The sequence below is a fragment of the Diadema setosum genome, chromosome 5, assembly GCF_964275005.1.
Source record: "Diadema setosum chromosome 5, eeDiaSeto1, whole genome shotgun sequence".
In the NCBI taxonomy this organism is placed as follows: domain Eukaryota; kingdom Metazoa; phylum Echinodermata; class Echinoidea; order Diadematoida; family Diadematidae; genus Diadema; species Diadema setosum.
In genome coordinates this window covers 35263846-35287674 of record NC_092689.1, presented here as the reverse complement: position 1 = coordinate 35287674, position 23829 = coordinate 35263846, and the positions used below count along the sequence as shown (strand labels likewise).

The 23829-nt window shown below is 38.7% G+C and overlaps 2 protein-coding genes across 4 annotated transcripts in view; one reads left to right on the top strand and one right to left on the bottom strand.

The window, feature by feature from the left end:
• LOC140228694 (zinc finger SWIM domain-containing protein 8-like) overlaps positions 1 to 13848 on the bottom strand; it is a 68119-nt gene extending 54271 nt beyond the window's left edge. Inside the window, exon 1 of the mRNA XM_072308962.1 lies at positions 13417 to 13848. Coding sequence (XP_072165063.1) covers positions 13417 to 13651 — 235 coding nt within the window. The 5' untranslated portion in view covers positions 13652 to 13848. The remainder of the gene's footprint in view (positions 1 to 13416) is intronic.
• A 1063-nt stretch (positions 13849 to 14911) lies between these two features.
• On the top strand, positions 14912 to 22947 carry LOC140229335 (small ribosomal subunit protein uS11A). Of its 3 annotated transcripts, none has more exons than XM_072309618.1 (5): positions 14912 to 14964; positions 19266 to 19417; positions 19707 to 19868; positions 21528 to 21604; positions 22789 to 22947. In XM_072309618.1, the coding sequence occupies exons 2-5, from the start codon at positions 19269 to 19271 to the stop codon at positions 22854 to 22856; spliced, it is 456 nt and encodes a 151-aa protein (XP_072165719.1). In that variant the 5' UTR covers positions 14912 to 14964; positions 19266 to 19268; the 3' UTR covers positions 22857 to 22947. The 3 variants fall into 3 exon arrangements, with proteins under 3 accessions (XP_072165719.1, XP_072165717.1, XP_072165718.1); XM_072309616.1 differs by lacking the exon at positions 14912 to 14964 and adding an exon at positions 15137 to 15187; XM_072309617.1 differs by lacking the exon at positions 14912 to 14964 and adding an exon at positions 15556 to 15623.
• Positions 22948 to 23829: the final 882 nt, after the last annotated feature.

Sequence of the window (23829 nt, the reverse complement as noted above, 5' to 3'; positions counted from 1 at the left end):
ATAAAAAACCCTGAAATTCCAAGAGGAATTCAAAGTTTATTTGATGGAAATTGGTTTTGAAATGGCTGAGATACCCAAAACAAAGCGATCCAAATAAAAGGTGGGACTCACCTTTTATTATGAGGGCTTTGTTTTACTTTGCTTTTGGATGTCTCAGCCATTCCAAAACCGATTTTCATCAAATAAACTTTAAATTCCTCTTGGAATTACAGGGTATTTTATATTTCATACCCTCAGTTTATTATGAGGGTTTGTTTTACTTTGTTTTTGGATATCTCAGCCATTCCAAAACTGATTTTTATCCAACAAACTTTTAATTCCTCTTAGAATGGTATGCTACGTACGTATGTACGACTAAGTAAATTGTATTTGATAAGTAGTTTCTTGGTACACTGTATCTCACAAAAAGTAAAAACCCTGTCCTCACCTCAACCAATACTACACTATCCCTTTAAAAGAGGTTTAGATCGTAATGATGGGTCACATTAAAAAAAACAACAACATGAATACTCAGACAAATATAAAACAATAAAAATGAGGACATTGCATTCAAAGCTGAACATTAGGCCCCTACATTTTGCAGAGTTCATATATTGTACACTGTACTTTCAGAATGTTCATTATACCACCATGTTCACTGTGTAGCCTCCAAACAAAGCAAATGAGACCCAAGGGAGAAAGTGAAGTGCAACATCATTAAGTTTTGGTGCAAACCTGTACATACTCGATATTATGTGTTCATGCTTGCAACTTCTGTACACCATGACAGCTTGCCCATCTCATTCTGTAACACCTGAGCAATGAAGAATGCTCTCTCTTTTTTTTCAGTGTCTTCATTGCTACAGTATGAAGTCATCTTTTTTTTTCTTTTTCTTTTTTTTAATTCAAAGATAGGAACTCTTGCAGCATGATTCCAGACTAAATGGACTAAATAGTGGAAAAGCCAATTTAAAGCTATGGTAACAAAACTTATTAGAGAATGGCTAAATTTTGCAAAAATGCAAAGCCTTATTTATCATCTATTTGCTTCACATGGTATATATATATTTTTACCTCCGCCAAGGGAGAAGGTTATGTTTTCGTTACCGTTGGTTTGTTTGTTACATGTAGTTAGTTAGTTAGTTTGTTTGTTTGTCTGTGTGCAAAATAACTCATAAAGTTGTGAACGGATTTTGATGAAACTTACACGAAAGGTTGGAAATGACACAAGGAACAGATGATTAAATTTTGGTACTGATCCAGAAATTTTTATGGGTTTTATGAAGGATTTTCGATATTTTGCCACGTAGGGTCAATGAACTTGGGAGTTCAAGCTGTGCATTTTTGAAGTTTTCATGCGCGCACTAAAGTGCGTGCTCTAGTTTCTGCTGGGGCGAGGCGCACCGCGCATCTGAGGGTTTATGATGTAACAAAAGCTTCTATATTGGGAAATCGGGCAATTTTTCAGTGGGTGGAAATCATTGATCTCTATGGAAGAGCAAGATTATAGGTGGAAAGTAACTGCTTGGCGGAGGTCTGCGCTCTCGGAGTGCTTTTCTACCTTGTAGTTTTACAATACATGTACTTCAGATCACAAATGGATCATAGACTGTAATCCGTACAACATTACACAAGTCAGGGTTTTTATACGCTGTACAGTATGACTACAATTGTACTTTCACGTGTCAACAAAATATGAAATTTACGTCAGTTCATGACCACCAGAATGTAATACAGTATCTGTGGCAAATGTAAGCCAGGATATTATTCTTGAGAAGTTTAAAGGGAAGATAAACCCCAAGAGCAATGTGGATTGAGTGAAAGCAGCAACATTAGTAGAACACATCAGTGAAAGTTTGAAGAAAATCGGACAATCGATGCAGAAGTTATGAATTTTTAAAGTTTTGGTGTTGGAACCGCTGGATGAGGAGACTACTAGAGGTTATGACGTATGAGTGGACAACAATACCAAGAAAATATAAAGAAAATTCTACAAAAATCCATTTTTCATGAAAATTACAAATTCCATCAACTTGATATTGACATATGTTAAGGGTAGCAATTATTCCCCCTGCTTTCTGAAAGAGGTTGGTCCATTGCTCTTTCATGATTCTAGAAGAGTGAATTTTTGTTGAATTTCCTTTATATTTTCTTTGTATTGTTGTCCACTCATACGTCATATCCTCTAGCAGTCTCCTCATCCAGCGGTTCCAACACCAAAACTTTAAAAATTCATAACTTTTGCATCGATTGTCCGATTTTCCTCAAACTTTCACTGATGTGTTCTACTAATGTTGCTGCTTTCACTCAATCCACATTGCTCTTGGGGTTTATCTTCCCTTTAAGAAATTATAACCCAAATTTTTAAGCAAAAAGACAAGTATAAATTTACATTATACAAACATGCCACAAGCTTTGACAAATGCTAGAGTTATCATCATTTTAAGCAAGTAATCCAAGGTGGTATTCTCATGGAGAAATGATAAGAAATGCCTTTGGTTTTGTGATGGTGGTATACTTTTGTAACTTGCATATTATTTGATACACTGTATTACTCCGAACGTGATGGCTACACAATGTGGATATCTACTGTATAGTCTAATTTCCTTTACGAATATACTCAGTATGTGCTATGACCAGATGTTTATAGTATTACAAAATTTGTACATGTACATATTGTACAAGAACTCAAATACTTAGACACTGACACATAGACAAGATAACAAGAAAGTAGAATCCTTCTTGAACATTATAAAATTCAGGGCTTCTTTGGCATACTGTATGTTTTAATAGAGCAGGGAGTACCTGTAGTAAGTACAGTAGGAGACATGTAATTGTACATTATCTAGTCACATGACCATCAAGAAACACCAATACACATGTAGGTTGCCACTGCAGATGCCCTGGGGCTGTTCATGTGGTTGAAACGACCATTTCAGCATGTGTCCATTTGCTAAAATTTTCGAACATCTGCGTGGCATTTGTTTCGCTGCTGTTGATCAACAGCAACTCTGTCGGGGTCATTGATTCAATTCAAGAGACTAAAAAAAAAAGCAATGATCTAGACATTGAAAAGCTTGCAGATCAGTCACACATCAATAATACTGTAAATGTGTAGTTGTGATGCAGGTACATTTTGTATCCTTGGCACAATGGCACTATTTCAATAGAATATGGAGTTACAGTGTACAGTGTACATTGTACCTATATGGCGTACGTGAATGTACATACAATGTACAATGTATGTGTACTCGCATACTGTATGTTGTGGGGTCACCACGACATCAATTTAAAATTTTTGAAATTGAATACCCCACAAGAGTACTCGAGGTGTCAAATGCCTTCTCTGAGCCACAAGATTGGTTACAATCATACAGGGTTGTACAATGTCTTCATTGTCCCTGACTGAAAAATAAAAGTGTACATTATTACATGTATGTTTTGCCGATATGTGCATACAACGCAAGATTTAATGATTTAATTGATTCAATTTAACAATTTCATTTCAGTGACTACCACAGACCTAGTGATAAAAAGTTTCACTGTGATACCAATTCTAGAAGGGCAAACCTTTATTGCGAATACAGGTTTTCTTTTCATCATGTTGGGAGAGCTATTCACAATTATCATTTGTTGAAATTGAGAAAAGGTATTGACAGCAAAATTTCTGTCTGGGAACCCATTTCATGAGACAATGGAAAAAAAAAACCCGACATAAATCTACTCATTAGAGTACAAAATATTCTGAATGTCCCCAGTGGAATATTACACTTGGTAAATGACACTGTAAAGATCAGAGAATGTCAAATTCTTTCTGATCAACAGTTCCTTTCACGCTGCCTCAACAGTCCTACAGTACTTACACTTGTAGAAACAATAAGTGGTATTTCAATGATACTCTGCCTTGTTAATTGCTGTATAGTCGATTGCATTGTTTTTTACATCTCCTCTTTCATTACTGAAGTGCCCTGTACATTGCAGATAAAGTTTTTATAATACAGCTCTCCTACGTTATACATCTACCTTATTTAAGACGACAAAGTCTGTTAATTCATATTTTGGGGGGTACTTGACAATATGCTTAAACTATCATAACAGCTAAAAAATGTTTTTATTGAACACAATTTTGGATAGATCATACGTGTACGTTATACACATATTGTTTACCATGGGATCCACATCTACAAGCTTTGCTTTTTGATAGTGGATCACTCTTTTTCCATCGCTTTCTAATATTCACATTGTACAGTACTTCTGTTATTTATGCAAAGTTTGCATTGTTTGTTTTATACTATTATGCACTAATTTGCACATTCATTTAGTACTACTCTTGTGTAGTGTGTATACTTTTTGCTTGTGTATATCACCTTTTGTTCAATGAAAATAAAGAAATTGAACTGAATTGAATTGAAACCACATCATCTTACAAGAAGCAATTATTAAACTTGTTTTTGCTGGGAAATTGTATCCTATAATTGCCATATCACTCATAAAAATCAAAACACAGATTGATGACTGAAAGATTAACTAGCACAAAAAGCACTTCCATCATATCCCCGTGAGGACGCTCATACTGTAGCATACCACTTGTAGAGAAAGAGAAACACATTTTTAACTCCCTCACAAAAGGACAAAGAATCTGCATTCACAATCTGACATTCCCAATTTGATACAAAGCAAGGGGGGCAATCATGTATTTCATTTCAGTGAATTCTGTGCGGATTTACCAAAGTGAGGGTGATGACTAAGAAAACAATCATCACGCTATTACAGGAAGGAAACAAAGAAACAAAGAAAACAAAGGCATCCACCCCTAAACCTCCATGGCACCACAAGCGGAGGCTCTAGATTGCTTGCTCCTCTTACGACTCCCTAGATGCCTTTGTACATACCTCTGCTTCCTTTGTCTCACAATCTACAAGCGGGTAGGATTGGCCACTACTGAATACTCCTCCCCCGACCACATCAAGCCATTCAATCCCAGATTCACAGAAAGAGGACAATGGACTGAGCTGAGCTGGCAGGAGCGGTGAACAAAATTGGCCACACTGTGATCTCAAATCAAAAGAGACTCTCCCAATACTCTCTTCCTCTCTCCCTCTCCCCTTCTCTACTATCTTTCTCTCTCACCGTCTCTTCCTATCTCTCCATCTCTGTCTTCCTCTCTCCTTCTCTCTCCTCTTCTTCCTTCCTGTCTCTAGCCCTCTCTCCTTCTCACCTTTCTTTCTCTTCTAAATATTAAATACATTGTCTTTATCTGCATACTTTATCTTTCTCTTTTTCTAGCTTTCTCTCATGCTTCCTGCAGTACGTTTTTCACCTTTTTTTCTCTTCTGAATATTAAAGGCTCTGTTCACCTTGGGAGCAGTGATTTAAAGAATGCTCAAGATATCACTTTTGATGCATATGTAGGTCAGTTGTATCACAAAACATCCTACCATATGAAATTTTGGCAATAAAGCCTAAAATATAAGGAGATACAGTATACTGTATCACTATTATTTTTCTCATTAAACCATAACTGAAGACGTTTAGTCTGGAAACATTTTTATTATAAATATTGTTCACATTTTGTATATTTAACAATACTTAAACATCGATTATACTGGTTCAGATTTTTACATTGGTTGTTTCTATCCCTAACTCACATTTTAGAACTATTTTGAAGCACTAATGCTGGGTTTTTGTTTCATCTGCAAATGGTAAATTGTGTCTTTAAATACATTGTCTTTACCTGCATACTTAATCTTTCTCTTTTTCTAGCTTTCTCTCATGCTTCCCATGTTTCTTTCCAGATAGCAGAAAAGGGGAGATCATATTGAAAATACCTATTATCTGTACTTATACTTGAAATTTGATAAAACACATCAAACACATGCTGTGCATCAATCCGATAATGAGCATGTACACTAATGTGTATCGACCATGCAAAATATCTCATCAGTTCTCGTTCATGAATTTGAATCAATTGTCAATGTGATAAGGAGGTACTAGCACTCTTTCAAGTTCACACTAGATCAAAATCAGGAATTTTTAGGAATTGCTATAGTCCCTTCAAATAGCTATTTACATGTACTTGTACACATGTGTTGGTACAGTATGTATATACAAGTGTACACGTAAATACAGTGTACACACATCGATACAAGTACACTTTGGGTGTAGTGTACCTGTATTGTAGATGAGTAAGTAAATGAATCTTTCAATAAAGAAAGAATTAAGTACAAATTACAAACAGGAGTGAATATTTAAGAAATGATTCAAAACATTTATGAAATAGAAATTTTGTGAAAATAAATAACTTGATCAAAATTTGGTATAACAAAAATATAGCATTGTACTGATTGTTTTCAGGCCTTTTCAGATACAATGTAGAATGTTGCACAATGCAATAACTCACACGTTTACAACAACTGTACATTCGATAACGTACAGCCGTACAATTGCACAAGGTACATTTGATAATGTACAGCTGTATACATCTAGACAATCATTTGTAAAAAGACCCTTAATTGATGAGAAAAAAAACATCTGTTGTGCTGGTAGATCATGCTACCAATTCACATTTGTTACAGAATGTTCTCTATGTGATACTTTTTGATGAAATGCACTTTCAGCCACTTTTCCTTACATTTATCTACAATAATGTACAAGTGTACATACAGTATGTGACAGTTTCCAATCATTAGTCATGTTAAGTGTTGTTTTTTTTCACCTGTCTGTGAATTATGAATTTATGTAGGCCTATTTATACAAAATATTTTTAAACTTAGCAGCAACTGGTAATTATTCCCAGCGTTCCGCTTGATAGTTAACGACGATCGGACGAGGAGACAAAACTCCACTGTCTATGTTCTCTTTTTGTTCATGTTGTTGCTCTTCTTTGCTGTGTGTGTGTGTGTAATACTGGTACACCTGTAAATGGTTGTCAGCTGAACATGTCCATGTTTATCTAACTATAGTGTGTATACATCTACATGTAGCATCTCCATCTGTTTGCAGAGCAAAGCTTTCATCTGAAGCAGGTACAAATTGTATCTCACTGGCATAAGAAATGGGTGGCGACGCCAGTCTCGCTGGTCACAGAGACATCACCGCGACATCTCCTAAAAACTAGCTGGGTCTCCAGTGAATTATAAGAGAATCCAATATTTGAATTCTTTTGGAGACGTTTTCCAGTCTCCAGCTTGTCTTGGAGATGTCTCCATGACATCCCCTTAGTTTTGGCAAAGTCGTGGTGACTACAGTTACAGTATTTTGTCTGCAATGTCTCAGATGTCTCCGCCACCTTGTGGAGACCCATGGCAACTTACAATGTATTGGCAACAATGTGGAGCTGTTGCAGTGAAGTCCCCACAACTTCTGGGCGAATAAGTTGTTACCTTGTTTGGAGACATCTCAAACGTTGCCCTGGAGTCACCTTCATGAGAGTGCAAGCCATTTTTTTGTCTTTGAGTCGCACGAGTCACAGCAACGTCTTCTCCAGCGAGATAGTCCTTTAACATTCAGATGATTTTATTCTTTTAAATACTCATTCCATAATACCACATTATGCCGATAAAGCAATGATTGCAAGTACTGTACATTTGTATGTAGGGCTACAAAGACTCCCAGGGATTCATCACTGAAAAGGCATCATAGTCAACCGTGGTATTACCACAGTCTGAAACCCATTCTCCACATGCAATCATCTGGTGAAAAAGACAGTTCTAAAACAGCAGTTGTCACAAGTTACCATAGATCTCTTTTGTCCACTACGAAAAACAGAACTGCCAGACGCATGCAATTCAGTTACTAAATAGTGCAGGCACCAATACAACAAACAAATATGATTTACATTTACACTTCAACGTTGGCTTTAATGTCCAACATTCAAAATTGTTTTTCAGGAGGACCAGGCATGGCACTACTGTACTTGTACAGTACATGTAAAAGGGAAAGAAAACTGTTGTGCTGTACATTGTGATCTATTTGCTACAATGTAAGTCTACTGTAAAAGTGGACATTTTCGCGGTGCTGAAATTTTCGCGCATTTCGCGCAACCTGAAACTAGCGCGAAAATAAAAGCACGCAAGTACATGTACTTTTGCTTGCCATCTGTTCCAGTAGTTGATGTCTTGATTTCGCGTACCGGTAACCCCGGCACGGGGCACTGTAACTAGTCATGTGTTGGGGTCGCTGGTGCGGTTAGATTCCGCGGAATTAAAAACATGCGAAACTCTTCTTACCCCGCCGAGCGCGAAAAATTAGTCACACAAAAATATCCACTTTTACAGTACCTACAGGCTGTACGGATATAAATTCTACTTGCCCTGAAAAAACAAAACAAACAAAAAACAAATACAAAAATAAAAATGCCCTGGACAAGTGTGTGTGCTTAGAATGGGTTGGAACAGAATCATGCACTGTACACACACATCCACACACTCACACACACACACACACACACCTCAAAAGAGCTGTACAGTACAGCAGATTCATATTTTTTAGGGACAAACTGTATTACTAAAGCAAAATTGTACATGTGTGTGTTGTACTCCATTGCTGCGTACATATTGTACATTGTAAATTGTACAGTCCTTACAAGTAGCTGATCATAAACTATTATACTATATTCAAGCAATTAAAATTTGAAATTCTAGACCTGTACATATCTTTGTAACATCACACCTCTTAGCTATATTTATGTTATTTCCTCTAAATTTTGGATTAAACAGAGGGTCCCCTAATATCATGCATGCCTGCCAAAATTACTTCAGGAAGTGGACTCTGCTACTACACTTCCTGTTGAACTGAAAAGACTGACCCACACCATTTACTGGAAATCCACAGGGGAACATAAAGTATGTACATGTACGGCTACTTTTGTTCAATTATATGTGTATGCCCACATTTTGGTCAGTTTTAGTGAAGATGATCTGTTTTCTTGCAAAAACACAGCTAAAAGACCAAAGAAGTAGCAATTCTCACTTTAATACATCCCTGTACATATGTTGTAGTAGAGTATTGTGGACAAAAACTGGTGAAATTTGGTGTTGGAATAGCATAAGAGGTTTTATTCCCTTCATGTTTAATAAATAATGCTTTTCAGAAAAGAAAATAGAAAATGGTACATTCATATCTTCTATTCTTCAGTCTTACATTGTACATGTGCATGTACAAATGTATTTCACCACATATTTCAGAATTCATCCTATGAACTTAGGACAAAAGTATCTCATTTGTCATAGAACGTTTACAATTACATGTTCACTGCTCATTACCAGTAATTACAACAATGTACAATAGTCAGCGACCCTGTAGCTAGACTAAGTAGTTGTACACCCCTGACTGCTTGAGATCCCCTAATTATGTTTGATAAGAGTTGCAATTAAAGGCAATAAATTTACTGGAACGAGCAGGTACATTTGTACAAGTGTACAATGTAGAATAACTTACCGTACATGTATAATGTTATAATTTCATGACAGCTCAATAAAAATGACAAACTGGACAAAAGAACACTGTTTTATGGGTGCATACAGTCCTGTACAGTACGTTAATAACATCCCCTGAATATCCATGATATTAAACTTGTGGAATGTGATAAAATGCTGCCACGTGGGTTTGTCGGTAGCAAATAGTTACCGAGGTCATCTGACTGAGGCACATGTGTACAACAATAGCATTTCTGTACTAGCCTAATATTATGCTAATAAGGCTTTCCCAAAATATAAAATATGCCTTTTCTTGATCTGTATTCCATGAATAGAAATCTACAGTAATCACTGATTTGCAGGGTTGCACAGGTCCTACTCTATCTACACTGTACATACATACAGTAAAACTGAAAACATGGTCTGCCGAAACTGGTAGATTTGTGCGGATACAGATGTAGCATCTCTTCACGCTCAAAGAATACAACAGACTTTTATTCAGTAGAAATATTCTGCTATAGTATGAAAGTCTGGCATGAATTCTACAGAAGTGTATGTGAACTGTCTCTACCTTGAGGAACTTGACAATATAAAGCTGTTGCTTTTTAAATTGCTGCAAAACTCACTGGCCCATTGCCAAAAGTTCAGAGGTCTGAAATGTGGAAAGAGAGTACAAGTAGCCCTACATTGTACATCTCATGGAGTCCTGGGATACACATGGCATGTACTTCCCCGATACATACAATGTAGAATTTATAGTGTACATACTGGTACTGTGTACAATGTACACATGTTCTATGCAAATAACCACAAAGTGAATAAAAAAAAACAATAATAAAATGAAATAAGACAAGACAGAACAAAACAAAACAAAACTTAAGTACATGGCAGCAATGTGTTGGTTATGATATTACTCCTATACAGCCCTCAGTCTTGTACAACATGTCCAATCTTGTACCTGTCTACTGTACAGTACAGTATATTGTGGCAGTCATCTGCCAAACAGAAGCGTAGTGTCTGAAATGAAATGTGTGTGCTGGTTTATTCTCAATTAGCAAAAAGCAGATTTTCCACTGGTTGATGAACACTCTGTTCCCCCCCCCCCCCCCCCTTCATAGTAAATGTATTTTGTTTGTTATTGCACTGGTCAGATTTGCACTCAACAAAAAACACTGGGTAAGCCCCTGTGGAGACTTTAGCTAAAATTATAGTACATGACTGATAGATATTGAAACCATCTCAGTAAGTGTAATGATACAGAGACAGCAAAGAGAGGGAAGGAGGGAAAATCCTGGACATAGGATACTAGTAGTACAGTTGTAGGTCACTAAAAAATGGACTTGGTACTTCATCACATGTATTTAAACAATTGCTTTCTTAAACGACATCAAAAGATCAAACATTTTGAGAAAAAAAATGCCCAATTAATGTAATGCCAATGACCACCTCTGAAGGATGCCTCTAGAGTATAATTTATATTATTCTGACATTTAGCCTGCAAATGATATGCATATTGATATAATACACTTTTGTATTGTAAAATCACACACAAAGAAGTGTACCGACAACGCCTCCAGTACATTTGTACACACGTACGTAAATTATATCGTGTGCTACATTGTGTTCACATGACACTGTCAAGCTGCATAACATGCAGACAATACTGTAAACATGATATACAAAATGTAATGGGTCCTATTCCTTCAAAATATCTGGGTCAAAGACATTCATGATGAACACAGTATCTTTCATGCTTGCCCTGCACAAGTGGTACGCATGTATTATAAAGAAAGTACTGGCTTTCGCCTCACCATTTAGACAAGAGGGAAAATATCTCACAAATGTCTTCGAAATATTCTAAGCAGATTTGAAAAATTAAAGGTGTTGTTGAGCAGAATTTATGGCTTGACACACTTTGCTAAATACAATGTACAATAATGTAGGGAGTACTTTAGGTGTGGTTTACAAGTTGTAGATGCCTGTTTTCAACAGAATTATTTTTTCAATCACACATCCACCCACAGACAGAGACACACATACACTAACACACACACACACACACACGAACACACACATTCACACGCACACACATACACATGCACATTGTATATGTACAATACATGATGATGATGCTTTATAGATGAAGACTGTAGTCTGCATTTTGAGAAAATCTCGGGATAAAGATGATACATGCACAGATGAGAAGGTAGACAATCCTCCTGAAAAACAAAGTTTTTCCATCAAAGCAAGCACTACCATGGAAATGCAATACTGTGCCAGCTACAAGTACATGTGTGGCAAAGGTGAGGGATGAGGCATTGTGAAAGCTCCATACTACCGGTAAGCACAATACTGACAAGCAGAGGCAATAAAATACCGCTACAGCCGTCATCGGTCTACAGTATGTTGTTATGACATTTTCCACTCATATTTTAGTATTTGGACTAGCTGTTAAGTTCTAATTCATCATTTTTCACTCATTCCCTATCGATCATACATGTAATGCTACTTGGTGTTGGATGTGTGTTGTTTTTGTTGTTGTTGTTTCCATGCATATAATGTACAGTACTACTGTATAATTAATATAAATTCAATGTGACTCCTTTCCATACTGACCACAGACTATCAGCTCACACCCACACACTTGTCTGTGTTGCTATATTCTGGCCAGCCCAGCTCATACAACTGTACGTATGTCGAGCGCAGTTTCTCCACAAAGAAGGCTATCATTGGTTCACAAAGAACACTGTCTACAGCTACAGTATACACCATAGGCGACTCAAATACTCGAATGGGATGGCTGACACTACAATGTAGTTAGAGAAAAAGCCTTCCTTGTCTAGACATGACTGAAGAGACAATTTTTATGTCCTCTCAGAAATGCAGTTGTTAGCCTTTTCAGGCAAGGAATGCCATGCAATCTACAAGTACTTTGTGGGAAAATCTACTCCAGACAAGAAGTATGCTTTAAAAAAAAAAAAAAAAAAAAAAAAAAAAAATGAGAGGGAGAACACTTTGTGCACATACACGTACAGTCATGTTGATGTGAAAGTTCTGATTACTTGAATGTTTGCAGATCACAAAACATGTCATCTCAACATGAAATTTGGCTTTTTTAGTGTCCAACAACAGCTGTTTTGCTCACTTTGCTACCTTCTGTGTAGCATTGTTCCCTCAGGAGTACATGTACAATTGTATGTTGCTACAATTGCATTTATACAAATTGTACAACTGTATACATGTATTTGCCATACACAGCACAGAGACTGGTCACTAGTAATTAGTTTCCTATGTGATAGCATTCCTTCTTTTTTATCTTAGCTGATATGATGTGAGGAGACAGAGAGATGGTATCATGGTACCATTGCTCATGAATCAACGCCATCCTAAGTTATACATGACTGGGACAAGCAAGAATAATCTTTTCTGGGAGTGTTACCCATATGTGGCATGCTCATGACATGAACATCAGTACATGGGACTACAATACTGAGCAACAAAGGAATTACGATGTCCATTTCTCTTGAACAGAGAACATGTACTGTATGTTTATTTGTTTGTTTTTTTAATGTGATGACTGATGTGCATGACATTCCAGAGAGTATAAACACAAGCTTGTGTGATCATACATGTGATGTTAAGGGTAACATCTCCAAACCTAACAATATGCAAATGAAGCAAAAAAACAAAACAAACAAACAAACAAAAACACACACCAAGAATCTTCAAAAATGTGTATTTACCATGAGGCAAGTCTGGTAAATTTTCATGAGAGTGGCATTCTATTCCCAAATGAAATAAACTACACTGTGTTACGGGTCATGGTAAAGGACAGAGTTACTTGGGACAAAATCTGAAGCCATTTTTCAAAATAACTGAAATTTAATCAATCAATCTTTTGTTCAAGCTTTACAATGTGAGTCAGTCAAGAAAAATTAATTGTAGGCCTACAGATACCATAAACAAAGGTGAATTGTCTCAAAATAACCAACTGCTCAAAGAAAAAGATGTAAACTCATACCTTCTTCAGTGATGGTAGATGAACTGCCAGACGATGGGGTCACTGATGACAGCCGATCTCCTCCGCTTCCACCTCCTCCTGAGCCATTGCTGGTTTTCTTCCATCCCCGCCAGTTGTTGTTGCAGACACTCTCAGCCTCACTCACCCACGAACACAGGGAATCCTCCTCAAAGCGATCACTATCCTCGAATGAAAACTGGTCTCCTTGGTCATCCCAATCATATATAAAATCCATTATTTCAACTTATTCTTGTAGTTCCGCTCAGGAAACTGTCACGGAAGCAATCCTTGCTGCAGACAAGACTGCTACTTTCAGTTTTTGATCCTGTAAACAAAATGAATTGCACCGTACGTACGGACTAGGCCTAGATCCACATGTGGTGGCTTGCAGCAGATCTGTGCAGAGCTCTCTTGGTCTCTAGGTGAACACGAATAAATGACATGTTTCACAGATGGGAACTCAAATTCAGATTTAACAAAAACTACATCAAGTTTTGTTTTCAATTGTGCTTACTACGTACATGTACAGCCACAGGGAGGTGAGACACTAGCCAGGCCCACGAAGGGAAATGGATTCCCTCACGATTATACGGAGTCTATCCCTCTCTCCTACTGACACTGTGTGTGCCTCCACAACTGGAACTTCAGAATCAAAACACAAGAAACTAGGCCACTCGATCACATCAGATTTACCTATAAAAACGCTTATCTAAACCCTCCCACAAAGATATAAATCCACCAGAATCTAATTCCAGTTTCATTCGTTTCCCGCAAAGCAGGGTAGCAATGCAAGTTGTGCTGCAAATGGGGTGGATGATGATGAGTTGACCAGCCTCCACATTACGTTTGCATGGACGTGGACAGAGCAGTGCCGATCAGATCCCTTTGTCAGTCAGGTCACCGCAGCCCAGCATCCTGCCTCTCATCGAACAAAAAGGAGTGTTCGGATTTCACTCGTGCAACTAGCTGCGAATGAAAACTGTCATATTTTCGCACTGAATATATCACATTCTACCCTACCTGGCCATATAGCCCCAAGATGCCTGTAGTGTTTTAGATTGACGAGAGCAAAATACTATTTTCGGCAGTTCATCCACTTCGCGATATGGATACACAAGAGCAGGACCTTCGTGTATGGTAAGTCGCCTACTACACTACTACACAGTGATCACAGCTGTTCAACGTGAAAATAAACACAACTCCACACTACTCTCCACTGGATGTTCGGTACCGCACCGTAGTACTGGCTGGATGGATATGCCGTACGTACATACACACAACCACGACGAGCGATACGGAATGAATCGGTAGTGTTCGGAATCGTTCGCTGATTCTCGGTAACCTTGTAAATTGTGCAGCGTGATGAAATATTGCATTATATATACAACCAAGTTTTTCATTCAAAAAAATTTTGTTGCATGAAATTATGATTAGTAAATATTCTAGATTTATTAACTGTTAAATAGTCATCTTAATAAGTCAATATTTAATTATCTGTACTAGCACCTTCAGTTGTTCTTTTTGATCCGTGAGGGCTGCTGTATCAGAGTAATAATACGTTTTATTGCATGAAATCCCTCTAAATCAACGTAATACCAACAAATATTCACACTCTGGTGAAACCTAGCATAATATGTCAATATATTCTAAGTATACATGTGGATTTGTGTAATATACGTATCGAAACTTTGCTATAAAATGTGTTTGAATGTTCGATACAACTCTTGCGATACCCATGTATGTGGTGGTTCAACCTTTTGCTCGCGATCAGGTACAGTGCACACAGTGTAGTATAGCTGTACTGACACTGTGGTAAAGTAACTTACTGTGCTGGTGCATGGTGGTGTTTACAAGCGTTCGCTAAGTGCTACGCTACTCAAATAGCCAATAATTTATCTAGACCTTCTAATATGGGGTAGGCATATAGCCCCTTCGTCTACTGATCTTCACTAATCAGTCCACATGACATGTTGCCACACTTTAAGATCTCGAAAACCGGTTGTGAGAGTGAGCTGCAGTAGATCTAATTAGCAGACATGAAGAAGTGCAATTTACAGCTGTCATTGGGCATTGGCTGTGTAGGGCCTAGGGCTAGGCGTAGATGTCCAGCGCTGACTGTTGTCACTGTTATGCCTGGCCTTCAGATAGCTGAAGTTATGGGAACAAACGATTTAGATGTTGTCTACGTTTGCTGTAGAAATCCAACAGTAAGAACATTAGAGGCTGGCCCATGCCATGCCGTGGCCCATCCATCGTGTTATGCTGAACTTATGGGCTGGGGCTGGGCACGATGGCTTGTGCCCTGAACAACCGCGCATGCGCAATTCGCTACTGCCCTCGCATGCATCACAATGATGTCATTTTTTATTTATGAATCGGGAGCTACACCGAAGCTGCGTCATCATTGGCTCGGCATATTTACATCAAATTTTTGATTTTTGGCAAAATATTTTCCTCCTTCGGTGTAACCATGTATTCAGTGAAGCTATCTTTATGTTTGAGATTTGATAAGTCATAATTTTACATGATTTTAAGGTGTGAAGTTGTTTGATGTGTTCGTTGGTGTGTATGTATCGATACATGCGATACGTATGGTAGCGACATGAGCGACACACATAAGAAGCTCAACACCACAATGGAAATTGGTCGCCATATTGTATGGTTTGTGTAGCGTTGTGTACTGACGGGAGCTCTTCAGCGAGGTCGCCGCCATACCCGCTACGTAACACGAAGGCAAGCACGCATGTTGAGTGCAACGCATTGTGTACACCACACCGATCCATGGAGTAGTGAATCTCGCACACTGCGCTGTGCAGGGAAGCGGACGGCCGGGCGATATCAGCCAATCAGCGGCCCGGCTATCTTTTTCGTGGCTTTCATTGGGGGATAGTGCATCGTGCTGGGTGGGGCCTGGGCCTAATGAAAAAAAAAAAAGGCTGTGTCTGTATAATATGCCTCCATGGACACCACATGCGTATGTCATTACCATCCATCCAGTTGGTCAGTTGTAGCCATGGCCTGAGTCGCTGTATACAGCCACACGTGCATTCTGATTCATATACACAGTGCATGGAGAAGCTGGATATCGCTGTATCAGTCACTCACTTCATCAGTGTGTATGATGGGGCAAGGAACCTGCTGCGCTGTAGTCTCGAGTAAGCCACACGGCACATGAATGTACACATGACACAATTGAATACACCACCACCTCACTTGCAAAGCGATGAAAATAACCTCATTATAAGTCATTTACCATGCCTTCTAGAGTAATTTTATTTTCCTACAAGTATTTGTTTTTTTCACTCTGCTCCCTTCTCGTATTTGTTTGAGGTCTGTTGATATCACTAGCAATTAACAAAGTTACAAATCTCTTAGAAAACAATTGATTGGGGGACTTCGAATCCTCGCCACGACAGGTCAGATCGGAGTCCTAGTGGTATAATTGGCTGCTAGGTGGCAAATGCTCTGAAAATATTTTTTTCCTTTAATTCTTGAAGAGTTGGCTAAGAGAGCTTCAAATTTTCCAATTCATTCTCATCTCTTCTCCTTGTTTTTTTTTTTTTCCAGTCATGTCACAAACGTTCATCTGTTTTAATTGTAAGTTTTCTCTTTCATTCCCATTCCACAATCGACGGCCAGCAGCACAGCCGGGTTCACCAGCTGCCTTGTGTACCCTATCGCTATGCGGCGCTTGTAATATTGCACATGCAGTGTGTTGATGATGTGCTGGGTGGGCGCAAGGCTCGCGGCATTGCTACCATGTGTAGCTATGAGTATAGCTAGCTCGCATGTATGCAGAGCCAAAGTCTTGAATGATGTCAGGTACATCTCAAGACTCTGTCATTAGGAAGAAAGATTTGCGGTGACACCATGTGTATGTAGTCCTTAACCGGATCGTAGTTTGGAAGAAGAGCTTAGAAAGAGGAGAAACGAAGAGGGAAGCGACATATGGGGGTTGTGAGGAGGGCAAAAAGTGAAGAGTGGGAGACAGTAATGGGCTGGAAGTTGAAGTTGCACTAGTGGAGACAGTAGAGAAAGGAACACAGAGAGTGGTAAGGAAGAATAGTGTGAGAATCAAGTAAGATGTTCGGACATCGTTAGAAGGGGAAAGATGAAATAGAAGGGAGGAGGAAGAGGAAGGAGTTGAATGTTGGAGAATCATGGAGATAGGGGAGAGCAGTGAAGATTCATGAAACCAAGAGGAGAACGAAGTCGGCGAACAGTGTGGCTATGGAATGCGAATGAATAATGGAGAAAGGACGATTAACAGAAATAAGGAGGGGTAAGTAGAGGAGAGGTGAGAATATGCGGAGAGAAGGGAGAGAGAGAGAGAGAGGGGGGGGGGGAATGAAAAGAAGAAGAAAAGAACAAATTGAAATTTAAGACGTAAATTGGAGGGAGCTAGTGTAGATCCTAGAATTAAATGCTGCTGCGGAAAAGAAAAATAAATGGAGAGGAAAATGATGACAGTTAAATCCTGAAAAGGTTCCTGTGGGAGAAATGCAAAAATGAGAAATTAAAATAAGGTTAAAGTGTAAACCTGAGGAGAGAAGACAAGAGAAATAACCTGTAAAGAAATGTGTAAATTAAAACTAGTGGTCCTGAAAAGGACCGTTGGGTTGTATGGAAGGAAGAAATAAAAAGAAAAGAAGAAAGAAGAGAACAGAACAGAAAGAAAGGAAAAGATGAGTAGTGTAGAAACAGACAAAAGTGTAAGAGAGAGAGAGGAAAGAGAAATGAAACACTGAGTAAAGGTACACAGCTAGTGAAAGTAGAGCAAGAAGTCTAGTTATAAGAATAACTAGGAGAACCGAGGAACTTGACGTTTCGGGCAGGTTGACTGTCCTTCGTCATCTTTCCCCTTCTAACGATGTCCGAACATCTTACTTGATTCTCACACTATTCTTCCTTACCACTCTCTGTGTTCCTTTCTCTACTGTCTCCACTAGTGCAACTTCAACTTCCAGCCCATTACTGTCTCCCACTCTTCACTTTTTGCCCTCCTCACAACCCCCATATGTCGCTTCCCTCTTCGTTTCTCCTCTTTCTAAGCTCTTCTTCCAAACTACGATCCGGTTAAGGACTACATACACATGGTGTCACCGCAAATCTTTCTTCCTAATTAACTTCACCATGCAAACCTTCAAACAACACATAAAGACTCTGTCATGGCGTGGAAATGTGATGCATCCTAATCAATCAAAAGTCCCCCAATCCATTTTATTAACTTTGCTATTGATTTTAAATCTATCTTATAAGATAAACACAATGAGAATGGAATGGAAAAAAATATAGGAAAATGAAGTTATCTAGAAGGTACAATAAGATAATGAGGTTATTATAATTCATCACTTTGTGGATGGTACATTGCATGTTGATGGATATGTGGCCACACACAGCGGGTTCCCATACACGATATCCAGCTTCTCTGTGTGTATGGATGGATATGTGCAGTACACACATGTGTGGCTGTATCCCGCGACTCGCGGGCTGTGGCTACAACTACAAGCATGTGGCCCGATGGTAAAGACACACGCTCAGGGTTGTATACACTGCCTATTAAAGTAAAACGGCTAAAGAAAAGGTTACTCTCTACTTAACTGCAACCAGCCCCAACGTGAAGCATGCTCAGGCTGCAGATGTAAAGATTCGGTGTCTCTTACGTAATTTACTTTCTTTGCCCATGAAATTCAACATCAAAATTTGATTTATTTTCAATTTGAGTAGACTCTGCATAGGTTCTGCAGCTGTAGAAATTTGGCACCCACACCAAGGTTGCCATTGTACACTTTTGACATCATGTAACATTTTCATTAATATAATTTGTGTGCATGTTTTCATATACACAGATCATGGCTCCCCGCAGAGGCAAGGTACAGAAGCAAGAGGTGCAGGTCAACCTTGGCCCGCAGGTCCCAGAGGGTGAAAACGTCTTTGGCGTGGCTCACATCTTCGCCTCTTTCAACGACACATTTGTCCATGTCACTGATTTGTCTGGCAGGTAAGCAAAGGGCAAAACACTGGGGTAATCTCTGCTCATTGCAAGCTAGCAGCCCACAATGCTTCTAATGCTACCAAAGCCAATGTATAAAGTATGATTCTGAGCAGTTGCAAAGCGTGCATCAAAAAGATTTTTTTTTTTTTTAAATCAAATGGAGAAATAACTGAAAAGGATGATATAAAAACAGAAATTTTTGTAATCACTCGGCTTAAAGGCCACGCTTTCTACCATGCGAGCAAGGTGAGAGCTCACAGTATGTGTGTCCGTTTGTAATCATCTGTCCGTCCAGGGAAACTATCGCCAGGGTGACCGGAGGCATGAAGGTGAAGGCTGACCGTGACGAAGCCTCCCCGTACGCTGCCATGTTGGCTGCCCAGGATGTTGCGGTGCGCTGCAAGGAGCTCGGCATCACTGCCCTGCACATCAAGCTCAGGGCCACTGGAGGAAACAAGTGCGTACAAAACTGCAGTGCCCTCTTCTCACAAACATATTCCTTGCCCTTTTCAGATAGGATATACTGTATAAGCCATATATTTCGCGAGTTTAAATTTTCATGAGTGGTTAAATTCGCAGTCATGGAGTCATATACTGAACGGAGAAATGTACATGCGTACATCACATCCACATGGGGATCAAAGTCAATATTTTCATGTGCCTTTAATTTAGTGAATAGCACCGGACTCACAAAATTCGCGAAAACAAAAACCTCGCGAAATATTCGGCGTATACAGTGTAGACCCCTCTTCTACTGTCGTGTGCACAGGTACCCACAAACGAAAGGTGTTGTTATAAATTACAGGCCCAGTGAAATCTGAGCTTTTAGTTTTATTTGTGAATCACAACTGATAAATTTTGTCATCTTGGTGTTGTATTGATGATGGTTAACTGACCAGTTTCTGAGTGTTATGTATCTCCAGAGGTTCACTTGAAGCCTTTTATAGTAATATTGCGTGGAAAGTTTGCTTGTAGGTTTTGTTTGTGATTTTTTTTTTTTTTTGGGGGGGGGGGATGGAATTTGTAACTGGTAATCCTATGTACAGTTATCAACAACACAAATTAAATATGCCATGGTCATGGTGACATGTTCATGAAAAAGTAAAATTTGTTACTTTCAATACAGTACGGTATAAACATAGACTTTGACAGTTTGACAAGATGTACTTGTGCAGTCAAACCCTCAACAAAATTAAAGTGGCCAAATTCTCATATTTTGCAGGTTTCAGGCTATTATGTCTGCAATTACCATATTGGGGTAATATAATGGGTCATATCTGAAGAATGCCTTTTGTTGCTAAATCAAAGTTATATCTAATATGTGTGCCACTGCAATTAGATTAAAATGTTTTCAATGAGATTGGCCATTACATGTTATTTCAACATTGAAGGCAGTTGCACTCTGTCATTAGGCACAGCAATATCCAACAGATCTTAACTCGTAGTAAACATGCATACATGTATAAAATTGGAACTACCTTTTGAATCACCTCTTAAGGTCTTTGACTGCTTAAGACATATTCCAGTCACCATGAATATTATACCATTTTCCTGTATGTATGACTGTCTTGTCAAAGATTAAATGAGCTCATTTTTAAAGACAACATTCCCCCCTCCCCACACACATATGCATACAAGATAAGTTCTGAAGCAATTTTACTATATAAGCATGGTAACTTGGTGTTAGGATAAACTTGCAATGACAGTAAATTAATGCCCGTGACCTTCAACCCTCCCCTTTTGTTTTCTCTGTTCTGTGTCCCTAGCCCTCCCCTGACTGTTTTTGTTGTGTGTAGTCCTTATATGTGATTGCTGTCCCTGCATGTTCGTCATTTTGCCTCTGACGAAGATTCTGCTAGGATTGAAAGCTCCGGCCCCTTTTGACTCCATTTGACTCCATTCGCACTATTGGATAAGCAGTTTTCAGCAGCCTTTTTGCTACAGTAAATTACAGAATAAGTTTGTTACCAGGTAAAACTGTGTGCAAGTATAGTATGAATGGGGGAAGGGGAATAATGTTGTGAGAGAGGTGAGAAGGAGGGTATAAAGGCAACTAAGTGTATTGGAAATGGCTACTAGCTTGTAATGTGCTTTGTCTGGAACTCACTCACCACAGGACTAAGACCCCTGGACCTGGTGCCCAATCTGCTCTGCGTGCTCTTGCCCGCTCCGGCATGAAGATCGGCCGCATCGGTGAGTTCTGAAGCCCTCTTCCACATAAGAAATCATCCAACATACAAACTCATGAAATTCTTCAGTCAAGATGTTTTCATTTCAACTGATTGACAAATTGCCCTTCATCGACGTAAATAAGTACTGAATTGATCAGTGTTTTAGTAGTAGCCACGATACAAGAAATCATGGGCATACATACTTGAGCAGGATTCGAACCTGACTTCCTGATCTCCTGACAGGCGTCATCTCCACTAGACCACGGAGCTTCCGCCCGACAGCAAGTGTTGGTTCTAATCCTTATAGCATGCATGGGGTACTGCGTAATTATTCAAATTCATGAAATTCATCCGTCAAGATATTTTCATTGCAACGTAGGTTCGATTCCTGCTCAAGTATGTACACCCATGATTTCGTTTATCATGGCTACTACTAAAACACTGATCAATTCAATGCTTATTTACGTCAATGTAGGGCAATTTGTCAATCAGTTGCAATCATTCAACATGTTGAATTTGAAACAACCTTTTAAAAGTTGTGACAAGATTTAAAGGGCAGATTAATTAATATACTCTGTGTTGTCATGTAGACTTTTATGTGGAAAAACTTTCTGTTGATTTCAATGGGCTTTTATTGTACTGACTAGTGTTACACAGGCATACTGTGTAAGCTGTTAATTTTGTGAGGGTTTGATTTCTACAACTTTTGCGAATCACTGTTGGACCGCAAATTCAACAGGGGCAAAAAACATATCAAACTGACAGGTATTAGTGCTTTAATAATAGCCTCGGTGTAAAAATCTCAAAAACAACATTTGCGAAAATGTGTGTGACCTCATTCCCGAAATATATGTACGCGAAAATAACAGCTGATGCAGTACAAGCTGCGAAGTTATTGCACGAGTTGTCAGTAAATCGTCAAATTAGGTGTTTCAAGAGAATCTTTAATGATGTACACATTTAAAATAATGATTTTGAATTCTTATGCCTCCCAAGAAGTGCAAGAAGCATTGTACATGTGTAATTTAGGTTGAAGGTTCGTGGGTCGTTCTATACCACTTTTGCTGCAACTCTAGAATTATGATGATATATTTTCTGTGCACAGACTTTCCAGTTGAATCATAGCATCATGAGCATCTCTTGGATCAAATTTCTGTATTGCTTTGTCTCTCACTGTTTCTCCCTCTCTATTTCTTGCATGTACAGAGGACGTCACCCCAATCCCATCGGACAGCACTCGCAGAAAGGGAGGACGACGCGGTCGCCGTCTGTAGACTCACCCTCCAGCCACTTACTGTAAAAATTTGTTGTGTGTATGATTGCATCTCAGAATAAAGATCCCTGAGAGGAAAAAAATAAAAAGTGCATTGAGTAGAGTCTGGTCCTTTTATTGGTGTCATGAGATGCACTCTGAATGAGGGTATCCTGTTAGATTGTTGCGGATTGTGCTGCCTGAGATCAATTTTAGGTGGAGTATGGTAGTCTTAGGAATGACCTGTGCAGTCATTTTGTGTGTGTGTGTTAAAAAAAAAAAAAAAAATTGTTACAACAAAGTAAAAGTTCAGGTCCGCAAATTATGACATGCATATTTTATTTGTTCAGTTGTAACAAAATTTAGATATGACGAAAGAAAACTGCCAGTTCAGAGGACTTTTTTATAACAGGACTCACCTGTAAAAAGGTATGGTGTGGGAGAACTGGATATGAGGTGAGGATTCAATATGTATCTTGTATATGCGATGTTCAATTGTCCAAATTATGAAAAAGTAATGAGTAACTTTGTAGCACAGATAGAAGGCATGATCTTGCGAAGGCAGTCAGCTCTGCGCAAGTTAAGTCTGGGATTGGAGATTAAGCTCGACTTGCCAAAATTCAGTTTAATGTGACATACATTATACATTGTATTTAAAATGTCCTCCCCATAATTGCAATCTGGAAATTGATTTTTCAGTCTAGGCAAAATTGGACTTGTACAGCTTCAACATACAATGTACATGTAATTATACAGATATGACTCCTCACCTTTTGTTCTCAATGTAGTGTTCATGCTTTAATATGGTTGTACCAGCATGTATGAGATCGACTGTTGAATATGTGTATAAGTATTATGATGAAAATGCCATCTCATAATCCACTCGGTATTCAGCCCTCTAGCACCTAGAGGTTTCTTGAAATGTCAACCTCTACTATCTGAAGGAAAGCATTGAATAATGCTGTACACAAGTTTGCTTTAAATAGGTTAAGACA

Coding starts and splice junctions, on each gene's coding strand:
- LOC140229335 (XM_072309617.1), top strand. CDS start 15,573: ATGGGAACAAACGATTTAGATGTTGTCTACGTTTGCTGTAGAAATCCA. Junction 15,624..19,265: donor TTTGCTGTAGAAATCCAACA/GTAAGAACATTA, acceptor TCATATACACAG/ATCATGGCTCCCCGCAGAGG. Junction 21,605..22,788: donor CATGAAGATCGGCCGCATCG/GTGAGTTCTGAA, acceptor TTGCATGTACAG/AGGACGTCACCCCAATCCCA.